Below are 27,132 nucleotides of genomic sequence, written 5' to 3'. Positions count from 1 at the left end.
TCAGCTCAGGCGAACCCAATTTCACCAGTTCACACGCATTTTACTTGCACCATTAGGTCAATGATTGGTGGAGATTACAAGCTGCTGTGGGTGAGAAAGTCCAGATGCTCCTTTCTGTCAAGGTCGGGAGCATGAAGGTGGACAGGAAGGAGGAAAACGGAGATGGAGGAGGAGAGTGGGTTGAATTTTGAGCAGTGACGTAGCACCTGCAGCCAAAAAAAGGCACAAAATGGAGTCCCAGCTGGAACTCGGGGGAGGAGCGGCGGCTGCTTCAGGCTCGATTAGGCCCACATCCTCGAGTCGTTAGCCTCACATTCCCCAGTTGCTACACTATAATATCTGCAGCTACAACTCAGGCTGTTAAATCTGGCGACAAAGAGAGCGGGAGTGACATGTTCCTGCCTCGGGAGGAGGGGACCAGAAGAAAGCTGGCAGAGACGCCAACACATCACCGGCATGCACCTGTCCCTCTGTCTGGCTGGGGAAGAGCTGCTGCCAGATCTGACTGACACTTTCAAGCTATTTTTTATTTATTTTTTGCTTAAAATGTTGTTTATGTTTTTGTCAGCTTGAAAAAAAACCCCCACAAGCACGACGTAAAACCCGCCAAACTCCAAAAAACAAAACAAAAACAGCCCTAATCTCAACCTCTATTGAGACATAGAGAGGTAGATAAATAAAAGTCCACTGCAAAAAGCCGACTGATATAGCCAAAAACGATCACCGTTTGCCGTTTTTAATTGGGTAACCATGGCAACGGGTGTCGGATAAAGGTCGTATAACGTTAGGTACTACAACGGCGAATGAGAGTAAAAAGGGAGTAGACATGCACCAAAAAAATCTGAAATTTTGAGATTAATCTCAGCAACATTTTGGAAAACAAACGTTGAAATTTCTGAGTTTGGAAATTTGACATTTTTCTTAAAAAAAAACAAAACTCAGGAAGTTTGGGATTAATCACAGAAATTTTGCATAAAAAAACTTGGACATATCTGAGTTTGAAAAGATGATTAATCTCAGAAATTTTCTAGAAAAAAGTTTTGGAACTTCTGAGGTTGAAAAGTTACAAATATTTTTCTTGCAAATGTTCAATTTTTGTACGTCAGAAATGTAGGAAACTTTTAAGTTTTTCCCTCTTTTTCCCTTTAGTGGCTGTAATACGCCGCTGTAAGCCAGAATGTTGTTTGAATACTACACTGTTAATCAGTTTGATCAAATTAAGTTACGCTTATTTCGTATATTTTGCGGCTCTACGTTCTTTTAAATCACAAAGTTGCACAAGAATTCCCGTTTACAGTAGATGCACTTGATTAACCAATGACATTTATGACAGATAGATTTTAGACATTTAAAAAACTAACATAAACTGTAAAATGAGGGCAAGGACTCCCTCAAGTTTTTAGATTTCTGCCACACAATGACAACCCTTTACATTTTCTAAAACTCCACAAAATGTTGTGAAAATCAGCCAAAATTTTCACAGAAATAGACTGAAAGTTTAACAGGGATATTTAAAGAGTAACAGAAAACACAGCAGAGGACGGTGGAAGACAAGTGGACAGAAATAATCTGAGTGACAGAGACAGAGTCTCATGCAAAGATAAACAGTGAGGGTGCAGCACCCTGTAATGGCTTTGCACAAGTAATTTGTCACTCTGTGAAAAGCAAACTGCGACGTTTTGCTGTGACACCATTAGCTGAGGGTGCTTCACAAAGTCATGATCTAAAAATATTCATCTGGAGCATCCAGCTGCAACGGAGCGCCTTCAAAGCATTTCATTGGGATTTTATGCAAAAAGACAAACAAGATAGTGGAACCGAGAATCAGGCATTTGTTTTCAGTCATTTCAGAATAACTGTGAGTTTATTGCAAATTTTCAACAAAAATAGTTAATAATATTGGGTTGAAGTGATGCTAACTCCCACCTGCAGGTGGCAGTATTTTCTACTTCTGCTGCCTCATCCTCACTGTATGTTAAGCTATAACATACACTGTATATTTGATCAATGTAGTAAAACATTTGGAGGTAGAATTGCAGCAAAACGCAGTTCTACAAAGTTTTGACTCAAAAACAAATGCATGCCACACTTTTCAGCTTCCTTACAATTAAAAATAATATATACATGTATAGTGTATACACACATGTATGTTACATATGTGATGCATGAAGCACATTAATTCCAATGACTGTTTTCCAGCTTTTATTTGTTGTGACGATTTTCTAATGACAAAACATTTACAATTAGAATATGAATCAGATATAAAATAAGGAATGTGGGTTTAATGAAAAGCATCTTTAATTCCTGCTTACAGGTTATTTTCAAACGGTATTTTTAACAGGCCTCATCAAAACTTATTAAATATGGCTGTATTATTCTGTCAGGCTAATTTTAAATCGTCCTGAATGTAAACAGAGGCAAATAGCAAAAATATTTTTAATAAATAACTTCTTTTTTTTATCACAAAAAATTTATAAATTATACAAGTCAAGCACCTCTATTAAAAATCAAATACTTGGAAAAAAGAAACCCGAAAGTCCGCCATTTTGAAATAATTTATGAAAATCAAATAGGTGAATGCTGCCATCTGGTGGATATCTCCGCTACTACACAGATAAAAACTTCTGAGTTTAACTGCTACATTTTCCCCCAGAAACAATAAGTGATGAATAAAAAAAGAATAATTAAAGGATGTGCGACATAAAACAGCAGCTTCAACTGAACGAAAACCCATCTTCCCTCTCTTCTTTGAGTTTTTATTTTTAGGCATCAGCCTATTAAGATGCTCTCTGTAGCATCCCCTAGTGGCTGCATGTGAGAATGCAGCACCCTGGACCTCTTCCCTGATATGGGCAGCAGCTGGCCGTTCGCCTTCATCTGGTCGATTTTTCTGGACAGTTCGGGGTCGCTGTCGATGACCAAGGTGCATCTCTGAGCGTAATTCACCAGAGTCTCTTCTCCTTGGCGAAACTGACCCACCAGGGGGATCATTTCCTTTCCGGCAAGGTGCAGCTCCGCGATGGACGCCGTGTTGGCGATGGTGTTCCTGTCGATGCCGTGGTGGCGGAAGGCTTCACTCATGCTCTTCTTCTTGATGAAGGCTGAGAGGACTTGTTTGTAGCGGTTAATGACGTACAGGACGCCAGTGGCTGATGGGACAAAAGCAAAAAAGATGTTGCATGAGACGCTATTATACATCAGCTTACTATTAATTGTCGCTTAATGTTTTATTAGATTAAATTTAGTTCCAATTGGTTAACTAATAAGGTCTGCTTGGACTTTCTTTCAGTGTTGTAGTTTGGCTTCCAGCAGAGGGCGCCGCTGGTCATCTGAGACTAAATCAAAGATGGCGGCGGGGACTACAGAAACGGGAAAGAGAAACGGTCCAAACAAGGTCCAGTGGAGGATGTAAAATACACTTTATCTGTTATCTGTTTTGAAATATAAACACTCAACAAGCTATTATATTAATAGCTCTCATTAAGCCGAGGTGCTGCGTGACGGAGCAGCGACGGCATGTTATGAAAACTTTAGGCCTTTATGTTATGGAAAGACGGTCGGAGCTAGAGAAAAGTCAAAAAAACGATTTCATAATACCTGATTTTTTAAATCTATTTTAACCAATTTGAGCGTATACACTACAGATTTAACTTTTTCATGCTGATCTACTTTGTGTACTTGCTGTTAAATTATGCGTAACAAGGTGCAGCAGGGTTGGTTTTAGTGCTGTTTGCCTGTTTTCACCCTGATTCACAATAAAATGTTTTTGGGTTTTTTTGTGGAACTTTTATGAAAAATCAGCTTTTGTTTCTTACATCTTGTGTGGAAATATCTCCAAAGTGCTCAAACAGATCTGCTGAAGCCCCATGAGGTCAAGCTAATGGTCCTTTAGTTTTATTAACCTTCCATCCATTCGGTACCTCTCTTCCTGCTGTAGTCTTTCCCTTTCTTTGACCGTTTCTTGTCCTTGTGGTGTTTTCTCCGTCGGTGCTCACTCGACGCTGCCGACACATCGGAGGAGTCGGACGCCTCCGAGCCACTGTCGTTGCTGGCCGAGGAAGAAGAAGAAGCTCTTTCTCTCTTTCGAGATTTGTTTTCTGAATGCTGCATTTTGCTTGGTTTGGGAGCTAAAGACACAAAACACCAAAAATAAAACCTCTTAGTTCGTTAAGAGAGCTTCCTTCAGCAGTACAGATTTACTGACCCTCAGTGGCTGAACTGGGTGCAACAAACGGCGCCATGGAGCGATTGGTGGTGAGGTTTTCAATCTGACTGCGCAGAAACTTGCGATCCTGCATCAGGTCCTCCACCTGTCGCTCCAGTGCGGCGATGCGCTCCTGCTTGCTCTCCAGCATGCACTGCAGTTTTGTGATGGTGAGCAGAACCCTCGGCGGCAAACCCTCGAATGACGAAGCTGCTCGTTGCGAAGAGTAACAATTTATTTTATGAGAATTTGGTGATTTGCTAACAATTAAATGATTAAAACAAACATTAAAAATCAATAGTTTCAGCTCTTACCAGACATGGCGCTGCTGGGAGTGTTGTCCTGAACGGCGTCGGAGGATGCTCCGCCCTGGAAGTTTTCCCACTTGATTATCCGGAGCTCATCCTGCTCTTGCTTTAGCCAGCTCGAAGAGCCGAGCCGGTCCTTGCACCTGACAGAGCTGGAGTCGATCTCCACACACGGGGAATAACCAGATGGCTCCTGTTGCCACATGGACGACATCTAATCTAACCAGGGCGCAGAGAAGAGAAATATTTACTGAAGTGATATCTGATAACTCTGCTATGATGGCTGATAACCAAGATTAAATATATTTTCCTAACCTGTAAACACTGTAAAAAGTGACCATACAACAGACATTTCATCTCGGCTTCAGTTAAATATCTTACAATTCTGTTTTGCATCATTGTAACAGTTACATGACCAAACAAACACTATATGCTCAACCCTTGCCTCCTCCTGAAACATAAAGGGGCATCAAGATGGAAATAAACACTAGTTGTTAATATCGCCCGTTTTACTTATTGGACCAACAGCAATGTTAAAGGAAAAAAAAATGGCGGGGGAGAGAAATCCCCAACACTGACTGATGCTGATGTTAACACCAATATATCACACATCCCTATTTTTTTGTGCCAATTTATTAGCAATATTATTTACAAAATTACGCAACAGATAATTCACCTGTTGAGATATACCTGTTTTCATATAAGAATTTTTATATTCTTATTTACCATTTGTAGGATCATCTTTAAAAATTTTTTTATAAAATTGTAATAATTAAAAGAGCATTGTTTTATGAGGGCTGCACCTGCACAAAGAAGGTCCAGGACCGAGGTAATGGATTATTTTAGCATTTATAAAATTATATCATGTTTAATAAACAATAAACAAACAAGTAATTATTTCATAGTGACAAAACAATATTATCAAATAATTTTTTACAGTTGAAACCAAAGCGGAAGACGCTACGCTCGAAGCTAGTCTCCCCCGGAAGTCACCGCCGTCGCTAAGCAACGTTGCAAACACTTTCCTTCGTACTAGTCATCTATTTAAGGATATTAATGACAACGTTGTATTGTAATTAAAGCTCTGTACATGCTGCCAGTGGCCCCCAGTATCGTCTCTTTTGTCAAATGCAAACATACTTTGGAACGGTTCCTGGTGCCGCGAAGCCATCTTGGAAACGTTCGAAATCAAACTACGGAGCGCGTACATCACGTCATCACGCAAATACGTCTCATGTCATTGGAACCGACAAGCGGACTCGTCAGGGCGGCGGATTCCAAGCCCTACTTGTAATGTTTACCTCTGCTAGACGTTAAACTAACACTCTGTTTAGACACATCTTTCCATTCATTTTTTTTTCAGAATAAACAAATCAGGGATGAGTTTTGCACTTTTTATACAAATAAAAGAGACAGTTTTAATGACAGAAACTGAATTTTTTTTTAAGGAAATAAGAAATTCACATTCATTGCCCCGGTGAACGGCAGCATTAAGTACATGCAGGTGGTTCGTGCAATTTCGGTGTTTGCCATCAACAACTGGCTGCTTGGGGGGAGAGGGAGGGGTGCTTTAACTTAATCTGTTTCCATAGCAACAAGAAACAGCCCATGCAATTATTACATCTGTAACCTGTAATTAAGAGAAGACCTTGTAATTAGCAGATCATTTACAAAAAGTGAATCCACCTTTATTATGAGGAACTGCAACATGACTCTTCATGCTGTGATTCCAGTGAAACGATGACGTAAAAAGTCCAACTGATTAGGTTGAATGGATGAGAAAAAACAAATATATAACAGCCTGACAAAAAATGAAAGCATATTTTAAAGGGAAAATGTCAATTCAACATTAAATAACATGAAGTAATGATTGTTAACCATGCGTTTGTGATTCTCCAACAATTACTTAATCCATTTTTAGTTATTCAGATGTTTCTTGTAATAAAGCAGCTAGTCTCAACAAACAGAGCAGCATATTTCATGATGTAATTCACCAAAAAAAATATGTTTAATTGTGTTTTCTTTGAACATAGAGATACTTCAAGTTCACTGCAATCCCAATAAAACAATAAATGCACAGTTTCCTCTTATGTCTTTACTTATGGACTCTCTAACTTTCCTGCGGTGAAAAAAGCTTCACATGACCTAAAATCAAAGTATTAAGAAATCAATGATTATTGACTGGCTGTAAAGCCTTTGTACTACGACTTAATCCACATTTATAGAAAAGTAGAAAAGTTAACATGGTTAAGTTTTTTTTTTTTTCCTAATCAACAGACACATGAGGTCACATCACATATTTATTACAACGGGGAGAATCGTGCATGAGATCAGAAAAATTAGAAAAGAACAGGAAAGTCTTCTACTTATTGGTTATTGTATTAAAATGTCTAAATTAAATTTTTTGCATTGATGATTACAGTTGGTTGTTTATTTGTACAATAAAATAACCAACCAGGTTAGATGTTAATCTCAACTGGGAAATTACAGAAAATACTAAAATTCAGGATTAGGATACTTAGGGTGCAAACAAACCTCGGTCTTGGTTGAGTTAAAGTGAACTATTGTGAAGGTCGAATAGCGGACCAGAAACAGCTCCAAAAGCAGGAAGTGGACTACAACACAGGGCATTCTGGGTAAATTCAACCAAAACAAACACGATAGGCTGTCGCGTTATGGACGCCCTAACTTTCCAGTGGTGAAAAAAGCTCCACATGACCTAAAAACAAAGTATCAAGAAATCAATGATTACTGACTGGCAATAAAGCCTTCGTACTATGACTTAATCCACATTTATAGATGTGGATTAGATGTGGTATAGCCTATCGCATTTCTCTTGCTAGTGCTATAGCTTTTGTCTTTGGTCTTTTACCAAAGGAAAAAGAGAAATCCTGCTAAAATCTGATGCTACTCTATTTTTATTTCATTTTGTGAAGAAGAAAGTTGGTGCAGCGCCCATGCTTTCCTCCATCCAGGACCTGTATGGGACTAGGGTCAGAAAAAGGGCAGCAGACCCCACACATCCTGGACACAAACTGTTCTGAAGTGGTGTGTTCAGGTGTTTGGCATCTGGATATCAAACTGTTGAAGCCAGTTTTAACTGAAGCAACCAGATTTAATGTTACATCATACGAACTGTGTCTTCTGATTATAACAAGGGCATAATACACTGTTTATACACATGTAGAAATGAATTAGTGTCACATATGTGACGCGTTATTATACCAATTTATTTGCCTTAGTTCCAACCGGGATAAAACATAACAAGTAGGCTTAATCCTTAATCCTACATCTTTTTCTATAAAGATGTATTCTCTGGATACATTTGATAAAATTTATATTTAAAATGACAAATGATAAAGCATCCCCATAACGTAATTAAACCTATACACAGAGCAAACCCTTCCACCGTGCAGAGGTTTCAATTACCTACAACCAACATGGATGCTAATCACCGTAATTACCATCAAAATACGGGGGTAAACGGAGGAAGGCGGCCGGTAAAACACGCAGAAAAACCTACCTTCACCTGAGTCCAGCTGCTCAAATAGAGCCTGGTTATGTTCCAGGGTTTGTTATGGTGTTAATTTGAAATACAACTCCCCGTTTGATCGAAACACAGAGACAAGAGGCGAAATGCGACACTACACCAGGCATGTCTGGGAGAAGGGGGCGGAGCTAACGGCTGCGTTCACTGAATGTCGTACTTGTGACAACTAAAAGGGAAGCGTTGATTTGTATCGATTCTTTTACACTAAGTAGACCAGATATTTACTACAATGTTTGTTATAGTTGACAGTTAGAGTGTTTTGTAATCTAAAACTGCTTTAGATACAGTTTAAAACAGCATGTCATGCTATTTTTTTTAATTCTTAACCTAGATAAAATCTTACCCGAAATACACACAAGCGTCAGTGAAAGCAACTCCTCAGTTTTGTTACTTTTGTTCGTTTTTTCGTCTTATTTCAAGTCTTTAATTTATAACCTTATTTTTATGCCTGCACTAAAAGCATAATCTCCGGAAATGAAACTATCACGTTCATACAACATATAATCACGTTCATACAACATATAATCACGTTCATACAACATATAATCACGTTCATACAACATATAATCACGTTCATACAACATAATTGTCACGTTACAACGTGATAACGCTCGAAAAATTATTTTCCTCCCCGATAGCAATACGCTTCCGTATATATCTGAAAATGTCGGAGCCATATTTAAGAGCCCTGAATGGATTTTTGGAAAATTTGAAAACAATTAAACACTTGGAAGCTGATTAGTTCGACTGTGATTCATTAACACACATATAAATAAAGCAGAATCTTCATTTAATCTGTGTTTTATTGTCAGTGTGCATTTTATGAACCATAATCACCAAAATGAATAAAAGCCAGAAATGAGCACCTGTGTGTTTTTGTATTGAACAAATTAACTTTTCGATTATGATTATAGAGATGCTCTAAAAAGCAGTCAAGCTGGTAAAAACTGTGAAATCTGGACTAAGAAATAAAATAAACCCAAAAAGAATGATTATACAGTAAACTTTATTAGGCTAAAACTCTTTGGCTACAGAGTGCTTATATTGTCAGTATTTATTGTGTCTATTAATGTTGAAATTTAAGCTGCCATGAATAGACACAAATAAAATAAAACATCAGATTATCTCAGTGTTAAAATTCAGATCATCTAAACACAGTTAATACAGTATAACGTCTGCACTGGCTCTGTAATTATATTAATCTGTTAGTAAGAAAATACAAAACAAGGTTGTAATCAGGTGAAATGTACTTGGATTTGTCGAGGCCTGCACTGCAAAAACACTAAATCTTACCAAGTCATTTTTGTCTAGTTTATAGTGCAAATATCTTATTGCAGTTGAAATAAGACAAACTAACTTACAAGTAACTTTTCTGCAAAATAAGGAGCTTATTTTGAGTAAATAATGGCAGATTAGTTCATTTATAACATAAAAATGTCGTTATAAGTAAAATTATCTACCAGTAGAAACTAGTACTTTTTTGTCAATATTAAAGAAATTATTTACTTAAATCAAAATCCTAAATCTTTATAAACATTTGGTTGTAAATTAGTTTTGTCTTATTTTAAGTGTACAAAGATATTTGCACTAGAAACTAGACTAAAATTACTTGGTAAGATTTTGTGTTTTTGCAGTGTTGTAGTTCAAGATAGAAAAAAAAACACAACATAAAGCAAATTCAAAAATGACTTCATTGTTTCTTTCATGATAGTTCCTTCATTAACAGTCAAAACCTTCAAGAAAAAGCAGAAACTTCATTACAGATGGAGTGATTGCATAAGTAGTAGCAGCAGTGAAGAGATGATTTATGACATCCCTGTGACATCAGCGGGGTTTCACTTTTGTTACAAACACAGAAATCTTAGTGTCATTATAAATGTTAAGAACTAAAAATGTATCCTGGTATAAGGGAGATTAATAATAATAATAGCAGGGACTGAGGAGTTTCAGTCGGCTAGATGGAAACTCCTGCAGCTGCTAGTGGCAAATGGCCAGCAGGAGGCGCTTGAAGTCGCCGCTGCACTCGTCCCGGATGGCGTCCTTCAGGGACACGTCGTACTTCTCCAGGTACATGTCTTTGATTGTCTCCAAGTCAAACTGATGGGGGAAAGAAGAGAAATTATCTGTCTATTGAAATAAGTTTTCTGACAATAAAACCAGATTATGGCACACTGCCCAGGGTGGCATTTCATCATGGGGTGGCACATGAGATTGAAAGGAAAAGTTAAAAAGTTTAGCCCAGGAGTCACCACATCTAACGATTATTTTAGTTTTTATTGCATAAATGTTAACAGAAAGTAGCAAACACACGGCAGCATTTTAGGATCATTACAGACAGAAAAAAAAGGAAAAGTAAATTTCTGAAAAAAAGTAGAGAAAAATCCAGAAATGCTGACATTAATATTAGAAATTCTGAGTTGAAAAAGTCAAAATTTGCTCAAAGAAACTCTGAGAATTGAGATACTCTCTTAATTGAGAGTATCTCAATTAATATCTCAAATTAATTGAGATATTAATTTGAGATATTAATATCTCAAATTAATATCTCAGATTAATTTGAGATATTTTCTACAAACAACAAAAAAACAAACAAAACAAACAAACAAAAAACATGGAAATTCATGAGTTTGAAAAGTCAAAAAATTACTGGAAAAATAAAGTAAAAATCTTACAAATTTTTTAGAAAAAAAACTTGAACATTTCTGAGACTGATCTCAAATCTTGAGTTGTTTCAAGCAAATATTTGACTTCAGTAGCTTAAAAATTTCTGAGTTTTTTGACGTAAATTTGCTCTTTTTCTCTCATCTCCGGTGGCCCTAACACAGACAAACGCTCTTTAGAGATGGACTCCTCTCTGTGGGTTTGGCTCCACCTGGTGGACGTCAGAGTAACTACCTCGGAGCGGCACACGATGATCCGGATCAGAGTGTCTTCATCTGTTCCTGCTCCCTTCATGGCTTTGTGCAGACGCCTGGCGAAGTAGAGCTGCGGGTTTTTAGCCACTCTGACTGCGGGGCGAAGAAAAGACACAACATTTACGACTTTAAACATTTAATTTAAATCTAAATGTTTAAAAAACGTTTCATCTCTGTCTTACCAAGAGCAGTGAAGCACTTCTTCAGCGTTCCAGATGTTTCGTTGTCAATAGCGTCCAGGATTTCAGTACCAGAAAGCTGCCAGTGGAAAATGATTTGCATCAGAAATAAACTTTGTGTTTGTAGCTACAAAAAGTCATAAAAGAGATTTGAGGAAAACTGCAGAAGAGCCTGAATGAAACCGATCAACTCAGGATTATGAAATTAATCTTAGAATGACTTCCTTTTTTGCATAATTTTGAATTGAATCTCAGAATTATGACTTTTTCAGAATTCTGACTGCAAACTCAGGATTATTACTTTTCTCTCTCTGAATTTTGCAGTTAATCTCAGAATTCTCTTTTCTTTCCTGAGTTTTGAATTTAATCTCAGAATTATGATCTTTTTTCCTGAGAATTATAACGTTACTCTTCTGAGATTAAAGTCCTAATTCTATTTTTTCAGTGACTTAATCCTCTTCCATTCTGAAATCAAGATTATTGATTCCCTCCACAATTCATCTTTTGTCTTTTACAGAAAATAACCGTAGTGTGAGCTGCCTGCCGGTATACTGATAATCTGAACATATAATCTGCTGTGGCAGCTAACACCTGCTCATATATCTTGAAGGTGGCCTGCAGCTGCAGGTAGTTCCTGCTGGCCAAGACGTAGCTGAAGGTGGATTCATCCGTCCCGAAGCGACCCTCTCCGGCCTGCAGGACACCGGCGATTATTAATAAAGCTGATCGTTATTGATTATAGATTTTTGTTAATGTGAGGATGGAAGCGGCACCTCGAACAGAGCGGTGGCATCTTGCTCCGCCAGATCCTCGTCCACATCGTAACTCTCATCTCTGTTTCCCTGTAAGGAGAGCAGATGTGAGGCTCCATGACTCTGTAGTAATCAAAGTCGGGCTGGACTGAGGCCAGTGTGTGTGTGTGTGTGTGTGTGTGTGCGTGAGAGAGAGAAAGTGTGTGTGACGGTCATGACAGGGTGCGGTGAGAGTGAGCTCCATTTCCCTGCAGGAGTTGAGTTTCCTGCGCTGAGTGGAAACTCCGTACCTGCAGCAGAGCCATGAGGAGGTTTCTAACGTCTCCGCTCGTATCGCTCTCGATATCCGCTTCCAGGTCGCGCTCATGCACTAAAAAAACACAAAACAGGAAGTTTTCATCTTTCAGGTGACCTGTAATTTCTCCTTGAACAGATTACGATTGATCTACTGGCAATTCCAAACATCTTTGTTTCATTTTTTGCACAAAATTATTCCTACATAGTGAGATTTTAGTCTTAGCTCCTTTCAGAATGAGCTGTTTTAGAGGGTCTGGCCCTTTAAATCTAAATAATCTGCTGATGGCCACGCCCCCAAACTCAACGTTTACACTCGCATGTGAAAATGGCTGCCGATAGATTCACAAATATACAACCGTGTATCTTTGAAAAGCAGAAGTGGAGCCTCCTGCACAACCAACAACAATGTAGCAAGTGGTTTCTGCATGGGAAGTCAACAACAAACCACTTGTCTTTTTCCAGCAGCCATTGTACATTTCATTTACATTTTATTTTTGTCTCCATAAATTGTATTTAATGATGTTAAATAAAAAATAAAGAAACTATCAGAAAATTTATTTTTACTATTTTCTCCACTATTTGTACCACATACAGCAGAAAAACCAGCTGATCAAACATGCTGGAGCTCCGCTGGGGTTGCTAGGTAACGGGGATAGGCTTAGCTGGAGTTGCTAGGTAACAGGAATGTTTTTGAAATGGCTCATTTTCCAGACACCAAAAATCGTCTGGGTGGTTTTTTTTAAGCGGTTGAGCTGTTTTTAGAATTAGCTGAGACTCAAATGGAAGAACAAAATCGTAAAAAAAATTGAATTTTGCACTGTACACCCACTTTAAAAAGATGTTTTAATTTTATAATCAGCTCTAATTTGATGAATATAATACATTTCTCTGTCTGATATCTAAATTCTTCTGTTCTTCCTTTGCATGCAGAAACAAACCTAAACAACAAACCCTTCCTCATCCTCATCTTTGGCTCCTGCATCATAATCTGAGTCCTAAGATTCTTTAGCACTATGTAAACTTTAAAAACTGTAAAAACTGGCAGGTTGAAGTAAGTAGGTATTTTCTTGAAGCCAAGAAAAGCAGAAATCCTTAAACACAAAAGTATTTAAAAAGTGTTGGACGTGAACAATTTGTTCCAAAAATGATTTCCAGATGAGTAAAAAGTAAATCAAACATTTAAAGTTTATGAGGAACTCATACACGGAGAGTCTGTTGGAGCAGCAGAGACGCCTTAAAGCTGAACCTTATCATTAACTGAACTGACAATAACTGCTCTGCTCTGTTATTAGATGACAAGTCTGTATTTTTCATGCATACAAAGCCCCACCCCATAAACGGCTTCATTTAACTAAATCAAACTCAGTGTACTGAAAAAAAATGAAGCATTTTTACTTGTTCATGCTGATCTGAAAGGTTTGGCTAGTTTTAAAACTTCAGTCTTAAAGGGGAAGTTGGAGCCGGATGGGCTAAACAAAGCTTCACTCAACAATAACAACAATTAGTCACTCTGACTCATTTCCTTTAAAAGCTGACAGGAAATACTAACAGTAGATATTAAAAGGTTTAGTAACTTGAATTATAAAAATGCATAACTTACCCTGAAAGTAGCATTCCTTAAACATGGCGATGTCCTGGTGACAGGAAACAAAAACGCAAATATTAGGAAAACATTTTTCTCAAAGTACTGATTAGCTCCACTAATATGAACCTGCAGACAGAAAGTGGACCGGTTCTTATTCTGGATCGGTGCTGCTCATATCACATGTGTCCAAATATTGTCCTCAAGTGAGAGTCAAAAAGTGTTTGGTGAAAAATTTACTCAACTACTGAGTAAATGATCAAATTATTAATCATTTAATGTTTAAAAATTACATCATCAGATGGTCCAAAATGTAAAGTTAAGTGGAAATTTTGGTATTTTAAGGATAAAAATGAAAATTATTCATTTAAGTAACAAAAAAACAAAAAAAATCAGGCAAAAATACATTTTTCCAAATCGGTTTCTTTCGATAAAAAACTTTAATAAAACCTGCAGGTGTGTGTCTGTGTCTGGTGAATTTTTGGTTAAAATATTTTTGTTTTTCATTCAGTGGATAGAAAATCCAGAAGTTTTACTCAAGTAAGAGTAAAAATACTTCAAGATGAAATTACTAAAGTAAAAGTAAAACGTACAAATACCCCTAAAAGTAATTTTTTCCCAAAAAGCTGCTCAAGAAAATGTAACTGAGTAAATGTAACTAGTTACTTTGTAACTCTGGCTGATAGTAGCTGCATGTTGACAAAGCTCTGATACTTTAGCTCTGATTTGTTTTGTTTCTATCATTATTTTCATTATGTCCAAAGATGATGTTGCCTGTTCACACATTTGAAATGTCATAAATCAAAAATTAAACAAACAAATCTGTTCAAGAAAAACAGCAAAAAACGAAAATAAGAAGCTGCAGTACCCAGATTACATAACGGTGCACACCATTAACCTATCATGTTACTGGTTCATGCTTTGATTCGATTCCAGCATCACGTCTGAAATCAATTAGAATAAATCTAATTAGCCAGAAATAAAATTAAGCGGACCAAGCTGAAATTTCCTGATATCTACGTTTGATATCTACGTTTAGTGTGGAGATGTTAAATAAGATCAAAAGTATCAGTCTGGAGAAAAGCAAAAAAAATAATAATAATCACAGCCATCAATTCTCCTGAATTGGTAAAAACAAAAAATGGAAACTTTCTGGACTAATGAGAAAAATTGCAAAGAAAAAAAAACTAAACATCCAGGTCAAGTTAAAACCTCCAAAACTTCCAAGGAAGATGAATTATGATTTCAAAAAATACCAAAGAGATTAAATTCCAGGTATCTGATTGAGTGTTACAGAGGAATTGTGGTTTATTTGAGTCCAAGCATAAAATAACAACTTAATGAGGGGAAATTAAGGTTTTAATGTATATTTTATCATTTTAACAAGGGTGTAAGAGGTTCTCCCTCCATCATTATCTATATTATGTTTCCAAAAATGTTTCCAAAAATACACAGAAAAAAGCAAAACAGTAGTTTAGTTTCAGAAGAAACTAAACAATAGTTGTCCAGCATCCAACTTGTCTTTTCTTGCTAGCCAGATATTTAAGAGAAATCTTAAAGCAGCTCTTAGTAAAAACTACAGGATGTATGAGAAAAGAGAAACAATCAAAGCAACAAAAGTTTCTCAATTTTTTTCTAGAGTTGCTCCAAATTATTTTATTATTGTGCAAAAAAAGAAACAAATCTGAATGTGCAATTCACACAGAGTAAGGAAGTCAAGTACAGAAAGAAAGGAGATTATCTTAGGACACTGCAGAGGATCCGTAAAGAGTGGTGTTAAAGTTAAGATGGCGGCTCACAGCGTTGGTGGCGGTGCAGAGGAGTTCCACCAGGACGTCCTCATCGGTTCCCGGTCCCTTCATGGCCTTCCTGAGCTCCTTCACGGCGTAGACGACGGGCGGATCCAGCATGGCCAGGATTGCGTTCTCGAAGTTGCCCGACAGTTCACTCTTCAACACGTCCACCAGTTCCTGACAGGCGAAAGAATAAACAGAAAGGTTTAAAGATACGCAGGGAAATGACGCGGGTCTCCTTTAGAAGTTAACGGAGGAAGTCGCTCACGTCGTCGTATTTTTCAAAATAAGCCGCCTTGATTTCCTGCCGCTGCGCTGAGCTGCGGTTAGCCAGGATGTCAATGATGGCCTGCTCATCGGTTCCTGAAAGAAAGACCCAACGGAGCAGAACAAGGCGGGAATAAAACCTAAAGATCATCAGTTATTCACACCTTTCAACATTTATCTCATTACAACCAAAAACATATTGCATTTATTTTTAGTTAAATTTAATTCATTAGTTTATTTATTTTTACAAATAAGTGTGGATTTAAGTTTGGACTTTGACTAGGCCATTCAAACACATGAATATACTTTGACCTAAACCTTTCAATGTTTAGGATCGTTCTCCTGCTGGATGGTGAAACTGTATGGAGGACAAACTGTGACAAAATTTCCAACAAATGTCTTAATAGAGTAACTAATGTGCCAAATGTTGTAGCCAAAAAATAAAAAAATAATAAAAATGAGACTTATTTTATTCTACAGTGTAAGATAAATTAGTATTTATTATTTTCAACAGTATTAATTTGACATTATTACTATAATTTCATTACAATTCCAGTTTATTTTATCATGTAGCAATAAACAATGTTATATAATAAAAATAAACAACTGTTGTTTTGTATTAAGGTTCCTTATTTATATTTAATTGTCCATTCTACTTCCAATCATACTCTTATTAATTAGTACCTTTTTCTAATTTGTCTTTTTTTTTTATTTAATTACTTTTTTCCATCGTACAAATATTTCCACTTTTTTTTTCTTTGTTTTTTTTCAGACTCTTCGTAATACTGACAGCACAAAGGTTTGAATAAAACTTTCATGTACAAACATTCAACTTTTGAAAATTCTGATGTTGCTTGTTCTTGCAAAAATAAAAAAGGTAATCTCATAAATATGATTTATAATATTTGAAACCTACCGAACCCTTTGCAGGCTTTGCGGATGGCCTTGATGTCTGCCACCACGTCAAAATCCTCGTAGGGAAAAACTGTGGGCTGCAGGAAGAAAACAAGGCTGTTATGCAACAGATGCTGATTAGATCAAACTAATTATCATTTAAGTCGAGATTCAGAGCTGCATGAAGCAGCAGGCGGGTTGGGGATGTGCGGTTAAGGCCTCAGGTTGAAGAATTCAGGCCCAAAAGTCCAAAAACAAACCTGGTTGGGTGATAAAGGCAATTATCAACCAAAAAAAGGGTTTTTATTTCAAATTAAAGGTCACAGAAAGTAACATACAGAACAGTTTCACTTTCCTTTTCCATACCGTTAATGAACAATGACTTTTTGTTTCTTACCTTCTCAGAATGAAAACCAGTTATTATTGTTTGTCTTATGAATGTTAATGAAACAGGAGAAATTATTTTCACTACTTCAAAGTGAAATAAGGCTCATGGAATGTCATAAGAGAAAGTTTTAAATCCATAATTTTAGATTTTAGTCATAATTTTGAGTTTTTAACTACAAAATCTTTCTTTATTTCATTTACCATGACTTGAACCTCAAATTTCTGAACTGAAATATCACAATAATAAAATTAAATCTTAAAATAACTACCTTACATCTCCTAATAAGGACTACATCCCTAAATTGTAACTATATTTCTTGATTAAGACTTTATTTCCAATTGTTTTTATTAATATTTCCTATAATTAATGATTTTTAAAAAATATACTTTTACTTTAATCTCATAACTGTAATTTTGTCATCATTCTGACTATTTTATGTACTCATAGCTGTATATTTCCAGTAATAATTAACTTTAATATGACTATAGTTATTACTTTTGACTTTAAAACTAACCTACATTTTTGTAATTATGACTTAAAAGCGCCTCTTTATGAATATAAACGCCATAGTTATGAATTTTACAGTCACAATTATTACTTTTATAGCAGGTTTACACGCTTACATATAATTAACTTAATGAAATATAATAATTATAACCTCATCATTGCTAAGAATTCAAATCTATAAACGCTAACTGATTTTAAACCTCATAAAGAAACCATTTTATTTTCTTTACGTAGTTTACGTAGAAAAGAGCCCTCAACCCCCACTAGTGGGATCCACAGACCCCCACTCAGCTAACGGAGAGGCATTCCGCAGAGGAGTGGCTGTTTCCTCTGACACGGCGTCTGTCTCACGGTGACTCTTAAAGAAACATCACTTTTTCGTATAAATCAGAAGCTCTTTACTTCCTCAGCAGCTTACGTAAAAGCGTAACATAAACTCTCTGTGCATTATCCGTTTCGTCACACGACGCACTTAGCAAAACCCAACGGTTAAAGGTTGAGATAACATCAGAACTGAGATGAATTTGATAGTTTTCGGAGATAACAACACTAAAAAACGGAGCCTACTTACTTGGCAGTTGCCCATTTCTTTTCCTGCGGTAGCGGGTGAAGTGGTCGGCGGCGGTGGGTCTTTGGGAAAAATCGTCCACCCGTCGCGAGTCCAAAGTGCGACCCGAAAAGCAGTGGGAGCCGGAGCGTGACGTCACCGCGGACCGTACGTTAACTGTTACGTTCCCATGTGACGTTTTCCACGGCATGAAACACAGGCATGAAAACCTCAACTATCCCTTTTTAAACTACCTCTCTGCTCATTTTATTGGAATAATATTGACATATAAAGTCAATACTTCCCCACACACGTTAACTGTATTTTTGTAACTGTATTTTACAACAATGGAATAAAATACTAGATTAAATTCAGGGCTGGCTTAAACCTTTTTGAGGCCCAAAGCAGATTTCCATTGGATTTCCCCCATACTAATATATTAACACCTAATTCTTTATCATTCCTAATCTACTGTATGTGTGTCACACACATATTAACATTAGCATAATTTATAATTATTTTAAATTATACCAGTGTTATTGTGGCTTGATCGTAACAATACAGGAGTAGTAAAAAAAATGAATTTTGAAATTGCAGATAATTATTTTAACCAAATGAAAGTAACACCAACACGGTTTGTTTTATTCAATGGTATTTTATATATGTATAATTTTTTTTTGTATAGGACCTTTCAAGAACAAGTCAGTTCAATGTGATTTACATTATAAAAACAAAAAACAAATACAAAGTCATAAAAGACAAGAAATATGAATAAGACATGCACGTATTCAAGCTATTTTCAGTTCATTTAATATGCAAGGCTGCCAAATAGGGTGTTCGGTTCCCAACTTTATTGAAGGTGGAATGTGGTGCCAGTCTATGGAAGAAACAAAGGGCGCATTGAGAATCAGGAGTCTGGGTGCTGACAAAGCACCCAGACTCCTGATTGGACCTCAAACGCATCGTATTCGGAGCCTGACAACCTCCTGCTGTCAATAGTCACAGTCAGAGGATTGTTTGTCAGCCGATCCAATGCAACGTGTGTGGGGAAGTCAGAAATAGTTTTAGTTTTAAAAATCTACATGTAGGTGGGAACGTGTAACTGTACAAATCTGTGTCTGAAAAACTGCTTTGTCTATTTTGGAACATTCTAGCCCTCAAACATATAAGGTATAAAGCGATTACAGTAATCACAGAAACAAAATAACAAACAAACAAAGAGCACCTCTTGTGGTCTTAAATATTAACTATAACTTTTGGACTGGTGGCTGTACAAAACTAAAAATGAAAGACGAAATAAAAAGAGACAAAACTGCAGGACTTGATTTATAAACTGACGTTATAAGGGGCGACAGCACCATCTGGTGGCCATATTGAGTCACTGCAGCTTAAAATGAACGTATCCACTTATTAAGAGCCTGACGAGCTACTACTGTTAAAAAACTACAATGCATGCGGCAACGTATGAATTTACGAATCTTTTATTAAGACTTTGAAGTGTACGGAAGAGGATTAGAGCCACTGCAAAATAAATTCTGACTTTAATCTCAGAGTTTTTAATTTTCTTTTTCTCAAAATTCTGACTGTGTTCTCATATTATTAAAAAAATTACATTTTTTGTATTTAAGATTTTTTTTTTTAAATCTGATTTTTTTAACAATTTATGGGGTTAAATTTTTTTTTCTCATCTTCCCTACAACTTCCTGAGGCCCACAGCGCCCCCTGGTGGCTCCAACTTTGAGAAACACACGGAGTCACGTGATTCTGGGAAACCAGCTGAATTAGTCTCATCTGTTCATTTCTTAACAATAAATAAATAAATTCCTTCAGATTCTTTGTGTCTTTCTTTTGTTTCAGCTTTCCTAAAATCTAAACCATTACGTTTCCATTCATGCAACATGATTTGTCTCATTTTCTCCTTGGCGTCTCTAAACTGGCGTCTTCACAGATTTTTTAAAAACATCATATTTAAAGTGTAAAATCATTTTTAGCCGAAGCGCACTTTATTTTATGGATGATTCAGTTCAGTTCCTGTAGAAAAAGAAACGAATAAAAGTGTTCAGTTTCCTCCGTCGACAATAAAGAAGGAGCTTTTCTGTGAGAGACTCAGCTTTCCATTTAGCTCCTGCTGTAGTAAAGCCCACTCACAAAAAGACAGTCTTCCCCCAGGCCTCCTATCTGCGTGTGTGTGCGAGAAAGGAAGGAAGGAAGGAAGGAAGGAAGGAAGAGAGAGAGAGAGAGAGAGAGAGAAAGAAAGAGAGAGTGGGAGAGAGAGAGAGAGAGAGGGAATGGAGGCGGCATCAACATGGAGGCAGAGTTTCAGTCTGATGACAGGTTTTATAACACGTTAATAAAATAACCGCTATTTTAGATCACATTTCCGTTTTTCTAGGCACAATTTTTATTTGCCAAATTTCGAAAAGTCTACATTAAAAATCACTTTTTATCACGTTACAACCAGTTCAATGTGACAGAACCAACGACAAAAAATGTGTCACACTTCCGTAAACTTTGTGACTGACAGCCGTCTTGGAAGGCAGTTGCTATGGAGTTGCTATGACAACAATAAACGAGCCACAAGCTTAGATCACCTCGTTCATAGACAATAGACAATAATAGTATGTTACAAGTATTACTCGATTACAACTTTTCGAGTACTCTTCCTCCACCTCTGTGTAATACTAAGATAAATATCAGATATTTACTGTAATACTTACTGCCGAACTAGCAAAATTAGCGTAGTAGCTTATATCTGCTAGCTAAGACAGACATGTAGCCTACATGTACGTTACTCCTCCAGTCACTGGAACACTGTTAATCACATGAAGATTTCGTATAAGTCCATTATAAATCCGTTTAAACACTATTTCTTATCACTTCCGGAAGTGAACCGCCATCTTGGTATAGGCAAGCGCAGCGTAGGCGAACCATGGCTTCCAGAGCAACAAAAAGAAACCGCATGAAAAGATCACATGACTCACATCACAGGAGTCATGTAATCAACTACATGACGTTACTACTGGCAGAAATGAAGAAAACAACTACAGGAAGTGGGAGGAAGACGATGCCATGGCATGTTATTTAGTGAATTATCCTGTCAACAAACTTATTCCCATGTGATTTTTAATAAAATTAATGGAAACACCATAATTGCTACATTGTGTTTTTTTTTTTTTATGTTAGTGCACATTTGTAATGGAAACAGCTAATGACAACCTGGACAGGTCAGGTCTGCATATTAAGTACATATTTTAAAATGAAAATGAATGAAGTTCCTTGAAATAAATTATAATCTGTGCCATTTTGTGTGTCTGTCATGTTGTATCTATGATGTTGCATAATCTTGAAAAAAAAACTTTTAATCAAAACATTTATTTGGCGGGGAAAAAAGTCAAAAGAAATCAATGGTGTCAGACCCTTAAGGTACTCAGAACAACTTGAATAAAATTAAAAAAGGTACCTAAAACATTTTTTTGTTATATACCTTCAGACTTCAGAGTTTTCACACCTGATAGTCCAGTAAACTCGGTTCGATTAAGGTCCAAAATTGCAACATTTGCTTAAACATTAGCAGAATATTGACAGTTTTGCATATATTTGTAATGGAAATCCAGCCACCGGTCGACATTTTGTTGTTTCTATTTGGACTAGTCGACACTCCCATGACAGACCTTCTAGAGCCGCCCCTGACTGACATGTTGGGTTCACCGGCAGTAGCATCAGCGCTGATGTCCCAATATTTGCGGAGTTCATCTCCAGAAATATCACATCTCATTTTGGGCCAAATCCATTATGTTCGTCAGTCGACATTAGAGAAGAGCCAGAAATGGCCCCCGTCCTGTCAGCCGCTGAGATAAATTGCCTATTAGCCCTTTGGGTTTATAATTTGGTGCAATCAATCACTGAGCATGAATAGATGCCAACCGGGGGTTCGTCACATTTCGAAAGATAAAAGCCTCGGAAAATGTGTCGCGAGATGTGTTTAAACATTGTCCTGTGGTGTTTGTCATGAATATGGAAAGACTTTGAAAAGAATGACATTCGGCAACAGACAGCACCGTCTTTTATTGCAGCAAGAAATCAAACCAGAACGTTTTATTTCATGCATTTATTTCAATCAGGAAAACAGGAGGGAGTATTTTGGTTGCTGCAGACTCATTGTCTCATAGTCGACCACCTACTGCGCCTCCTGGAAACAACCTCCCAGCCTGGTTTCCGGTTTCCACGTCTGATTTTAATCCTGACTGTGTTTTATGTACGTTTAGCTCGCCGGGTGCCCACTTGCTGCCTTTTATGACTGCCGTTTGAATAAAACCTGCTTTTCTCCCACCTGTCACCACGCTTTGCTCAGTAAAGGATTGTTGCACACAGTGTTCAGCCCACAGTCTGTCACATCCCTCCTCCTCCTCGTTGCTGTTTGTGTTGCGTTGCCTTCCTGGCTCGTACAGATAACAGACAGATTTGGAGAAAACATCAGGGAACGCTTTACACCTGAGCGGTTTCATCTTTAAACCAGCTGCTCTGGGTTCTGTCGTCACATTAAGGCTACTGCTACTTTTCTTTATTGTTTCGAGAATTGGGTATTTTGTTTCTGCAGTAAAATGCTGGTCCAATATTTTACCCTCGTTTAACTATAGCTCTAAATTTAAGGAGGAAAAACAAAGAATCCGGACTTTAAGAATTCTGACTTTAATCGACCATATAAACAAAATAAATCAGTGAAATCCAACATGTTCCTCCAGAAAGTGTTATTTTCCTGCATCACTCGATCATCTGTCATTGAAGTTTGTTGCTCCAAAGGGCCATCAGCATTACAGTCAGAAGGAAAAAGGTTGAATTCCTAGGAAAATATCTCAAAATTCTAAGAAAAACATCAGAATTCTGAAAAAAAATTCAAGATTCTGGGAAAAATTGCTGAATTTTGAGACTAAATTCTGAGGGAAAACAGCAGAATTCTGATTTTAAAAAATACATATATGAAAAGCACAGTAGCAGTAGGATTCAGAGATTAAAATCAAAATTATGAGGAAAAAGAAAGCTTGAATTTTATAGACAAATCTTAGAACTCTGAGAACAACTTCAGAATTCTTAAAAAACTGCAAAATTTTGTGAGAAATGGCAGAATTATGAAAATGTCAAATTGTGGGAAAAAACAGCAGAATTCTGAAAAAGAAACAGAATTATGAGAAAAATGTCAGATTTGAGATTAAATTAGAATTTTGTGAAGAGTTTGAATTCTTAGAAAAATCTTAATTCAGAAAAAAGTCATCAGTTTGAAAAAGAGAATTAGATTTAAAATCAGAATTATGAGGAAAAACTAGAATTTTCAGATTAAATTTTCAGATTAAAAAAATCAAAATACAGAGAAAAAAAATTGAATTCTTAGAAAAAAAGAATTATGTGAAAAATTTAGAATTCTAAAAGACGGAATGAGATTTAAAATAAGAATTCTGACAAAATGTAATAATTTCGATATTAAATCATAAACAGAGAAAAAAAGTCTTCATTGTTAGAAAAATTTCCGAATCATGAAAAACTTGAAAATTCTGCCTCCTTCCCGGTTCATCTCCCTCCCCTCCGCATGACTCACGGATCCGCACCGCCGACCGTCCTCACAGTCTTCCCCCGCCTCCCACCTCCCTCCCCCGGCCTCCGCAGACGGATGAGTCAGTGGACAAAGCGATCGGCTTCCTCTCATCTTTCCAGCCGCTGTCCATCACTGCCCACATCGCAGCAGCTCAGAAGGCGGTGATTCACGCACCAATCACTGTCTGCGCCGTAAAAATAAGTCCTGCTGGACGCCGCTGTCCTGCAGAGTCAACACCAGGACCGGTCCAAACATTTTTGGGGCCCTGAGAAGATTTTTATTGGGGGGGCCCAATGATTGCTTCATTGATGAAGCAATCATTGACACCAGATGCTTCATCATTGATAAACTACTCGGTTATTGTTAGCATTATTTGTAATTAGTTTACATCTTATGGGAGCTTGTTTTCAGTCAGTAATTCGTAAATATTGATTAAAAAGTTGGCAGATTATGTCACTTGTAAAGTGGGAAAAATGACTTGTTATAAGTGAAGTAATCAGAGTAGTACAAGTACTTTCTAATCAAATTATTGACTTGTATGTTGAATTTAGTCTATTTCAAAGATATTTGCACTAGAAACTAGACCAAAAATACTTGGTGAAATGTTGTATTTTTGCAGCGCACAACAGTTGGCTGGATCACATTTTATTCCCAGGATCTCCTTAATGATATTGCTGTAATTTTAATCCCTGCTGCAGGCTGCATTGTTCTTATATTTAGCCAGAAAGTCCCTGAAGTGCTCAATAAGCTGGGATCAATGCTAACCTGTTTACTCCCATGTTTACCCTTCGGCATTGTTCTTCTGCTGCTTGTATATTCTGGGATTAATAACTTTACTTTTTAATGAAAATAGTGGAGCTGAACAGAATTAATAACTCAGTTTATGATTCCCAGCTACAGATACATACATTTGGGTTTGCAATTCTGAAGTTCTGCAACAAGTCAGCATTTGTTCCTTAGTGCATTGATCTGGCCACGGTGAGCCATAAAAGCCTTTTAGGACAGTAGCCAAGCTGTGGTTACCATGCACAACGCCATTAAAGGCCAGCTGCATGTCCGCACAAGCAAAAAGCAAACAAACCCGAGAAGGTACACGAGGCGTAAACGCATCATGAAATCGTCTTGGATCTGCTGGATGTCAGATTAGACCCATAGGAGGAAAAAAAGCAGAAAAATCCTGCAGTTGTTGGTTCTTTTCAACAGAAATATGTATAAATCTTCAAATCCCAGGGTTACAATAATTTTGCATAGTTCCAGTTATTTATAGTTTCCCCCGTTAATTACTGCTTTTATTCCAGTTTTATTATAATAACCTTGGTCACACACTTTTTTCATATAAATATTTATTGCAGAGGAGGTATCTTTTATGTACATGCTAACACAATATAACACAATATAAATCTACCAAATATTCCCATATATTGATGCTATAAGCTTGTCATAGAGCAATAGTCATAACAAGCACAAAATACAGTGGGTTGGGGACAGTGTCACTCACTATACAACTTGTAACAGTCCATAAAATATAACATTTTTTCCTTTTTTTGTTCTATCAAGGGCAGTGAAACATCAGTCCTACTAAGTTCTTGAATTCATGCAGAAGCCACAAGAGCAAGAATTACGACGTTACAGCATTGAATAGTAGTAGTAGTAGTAGATTTGCTAGTACTTGCCGTAGTGTGACACTGTCCGGTCACAAGAGTCCAGTTTAAATGAAAGCGGCTAGCCGAACAGAAACACACCGTGGGTAACAATCAGTGGACAGAAAAGCTACAAGACACGGCATTGTCTGTGATGGCACAAGGACGACGGTTCGGGTTCAAACTTGCACCGATTTCTTGATGATGACGATAAAATACAGTGATCATTTCCAGAGAGACCGACAGTTAACAGACACTAGTATGCTTCACAGAGTTTAATACACACACACACACACACGCACACGCAATGGACAGGAGAAAAATCAAACAGCAAGTTGACGATCAGAAATTATTCGAATTAAAGAACAAACTGGGCTCACTGTAACGTGGTAATATTTAGTTTCATGATGGGATATTGCACTTATTGTATTTACTCCTCATATTTGAAGATTAAAATTAATGTAAAAGCAAAAATATCTCTCTTTTTTTAAAGTTACCATTATTATATTGCTTTATTTACTATTATTTTCATGTCACACAAATCAGAGGTGGTAAAATTTTCTAATAGTAACTTTTCTCTTAAAAAAAAAAAAAAACTCTTCTAAGAGCACAATAAACAGGAGCAGTTCATTCGTCACCCATGGCAGTAACTCTCCACATTTTGTTAAAGCTCCCAGCAGATAATACACTAAAAAAAGAGAATGGAGCTCCAACTTAAAACAAATTAGCTTATTTGTTACATGTAATCAAATTAAGTTGGTCAAACTGAATTTATTTAAGTTTGTTTAACATGACAACTTAATTACTTGTAATTAATTAACAAAATTTTTTCAAGCTGGATCACCCATTCTTGTTTTTAAGTGTGTGTTAAACACTATATAGATCAGTTGAGGCAACAGAATTGATATGAAAAATAAGCGGAGCTGTTGGAGGGTGAAATTTTCTAATCATCCAATCACAATCATTCAAACTGTGATACAAACTTTCACAGAGACGTGACTGCTAGCTTCTACAAACTGTTATGGTTTGTTTCCTAAAAACTGCTTGGTCCTTTGGGTTCAAATGAAAAGATTTTTATTTTTTAAAGAGAGCTTTTTTTTTTACCCAGGTTAATGATGAAAATTTATTCCTTTTGGATTATCTAATAAAATCATATGAGCAAAACTCCCAATAAATCTGCAGATGCAACCAAGTACAGTAAATGCGTTATTTTATGTGTAAATCCATTCAAATGGCTTCCCTACTCTTTTTATTTAGGTTTTTATTGAGGCAGTGGCTGAAAAATTGAAAGGAGTTTTAGTGTTGTTTTGATCTCCAGGTTACTGCTCCACCTCTTTATGGTGGATTTATGAAGTTTCACCCACAAACACACATTTGGTGCAACACAAAAATCCATGCTGGCATCACAAACATCGAACCAACTCGTCCTCCCATTTCATATTTTGTCCCAAAATGCTACTTTTTTTTCTTCTTTTTTTTACCCGTAAACAAGCAATTTACTCAATCCATTGTTGGTTAAGCATTTTGATGAATTCTGAAGATAAATAGTCATAAATATGACCGAACCTCATGAATAATTCATTAAACTGCATCTACAAACACGTTGGGTGCAACATAAAGAGCCATGCTGGATTCCCAAACAAAACCGGGTCAGACTGACTTCAGTTCGCGTCTTCGCCAGTTCATACTCCCAGTATTTACTGATTATCACCAGTATTTTGG

General features: G+C 36.8%; 2 protein-coding genes and 1 long non-coding RNA gene across 5 annotated transcripts; all 3 read right to left on the bottom strand.

Moving 5' to 3' along the window:
• Window positions 1-2,185: 2,185 nt before the first annotated feature.
• On the bottom strand, window positions 2,186-8,179 carry LOC103456772 (coiled-coil domain-containing protein 106-like). Of its 3 annotated transcripts, none has more exons than XM_008396498.2 (5): window positions 8,036-8,179; window positions 4,519-4,731; window positions 4,205-4,414; window positions 3,921-4,127; window positions 2,186-3,149 (listed from the first exon to the last, which is right to left on the bottom strand). In XM_008396498.2, the coding sequence occupies exons 2-5, from the start codon at window positions 4,724-4,726 to the stop codon at window positions 2,770-2,772; spliced, it is 1,005 nt and encodes a 334-aa protein (XP_008394720.1). In that variant the 5' UTR covers window positions 4,727-4,731; window positions 8,036-8,179; the 3' UTR covers window positions 2,186-2,769. The 3 variants fall into 3 exon arrangements, with proteins under 3 accessions (XP_008394720.1, XP_008394721.1, XP_008394719.1); XM_008396499.2 differs by having other exon boundaries at window positions 4,519-4,726; XM_008396497.2 differs by lacking the exon at window positions 8,036-8,179 and adding an exon at window positions 5,653-5,746.
• Window positions 8,180-9,049: 870 nt separating this feature from the next.
• Window positions 9,050-18,342, bottom strand: anxa13 (annexin A13). Its single transcript, XM_008396496.2, has 11 exons — window positions 18,208-18,342; window positions 16,764-16,839; window positions 15,849-15,943; window positions 15,587-15,757; window positions 13,806-13,839; window positions 12,199-12,278; window positions 11,930-11,998; window positions 11,748-11,849; window positions 11,160-11,235; window positions 10,958-11,070; window positions 9,050-10,159 (listed from the first exon to the last, which is right to left on the bottom strand). Exons 1-11 carry the CDS (start codon window positions 18,220-18,222, stop codon window positions 10,040-10,042), a joined length of 951 nt encoding a protein of 316 aa, XP_008394718.1. The 5' UTR covers window positions 18,223-18,342; the 3' UTR covers window positions 9,050-10,039.
• A 1,823-nt stretch (window positions 18,343-20,165) lies between these two features.
• On the bottom strand, window positions 20,166-21,233 carry LOC103456770 (uncharacterized). The gene is made up of 2 exons (XR_532318.2): window positions 20,901-21,233; window positions 20,166-20,361 (listed from the first exon to the last, which is right to left on the bottom strand). It is a non-coding gene; the product is annotated as an uncharacterized LOC103456770 (long non-coding RNA).
• Window positions 21,234-27,132: the final 5,899 nt, after the last annotated feature.

This window comes from Poecilia reticulata, linkage group LG20 (genome assembly GCF_000633615.1).
Source record: "Poecilia reticulata strain Guanapo linkage group LG20, Guppy_female_1.0+MT, whole genome shotgun sequence".
Lineage (NCBI taxonomy): Eukaryota > Metazoa > Chordata > Actinopteri > Cyprinodontiformes > Poeciliidae > Poecilia > Poecilia reticulata.
The sequence above is the reverse complement of the archived record's forward strand: the minus strand, read 5'-3'. Positions and strand labels throughout refer to the sequence as shown.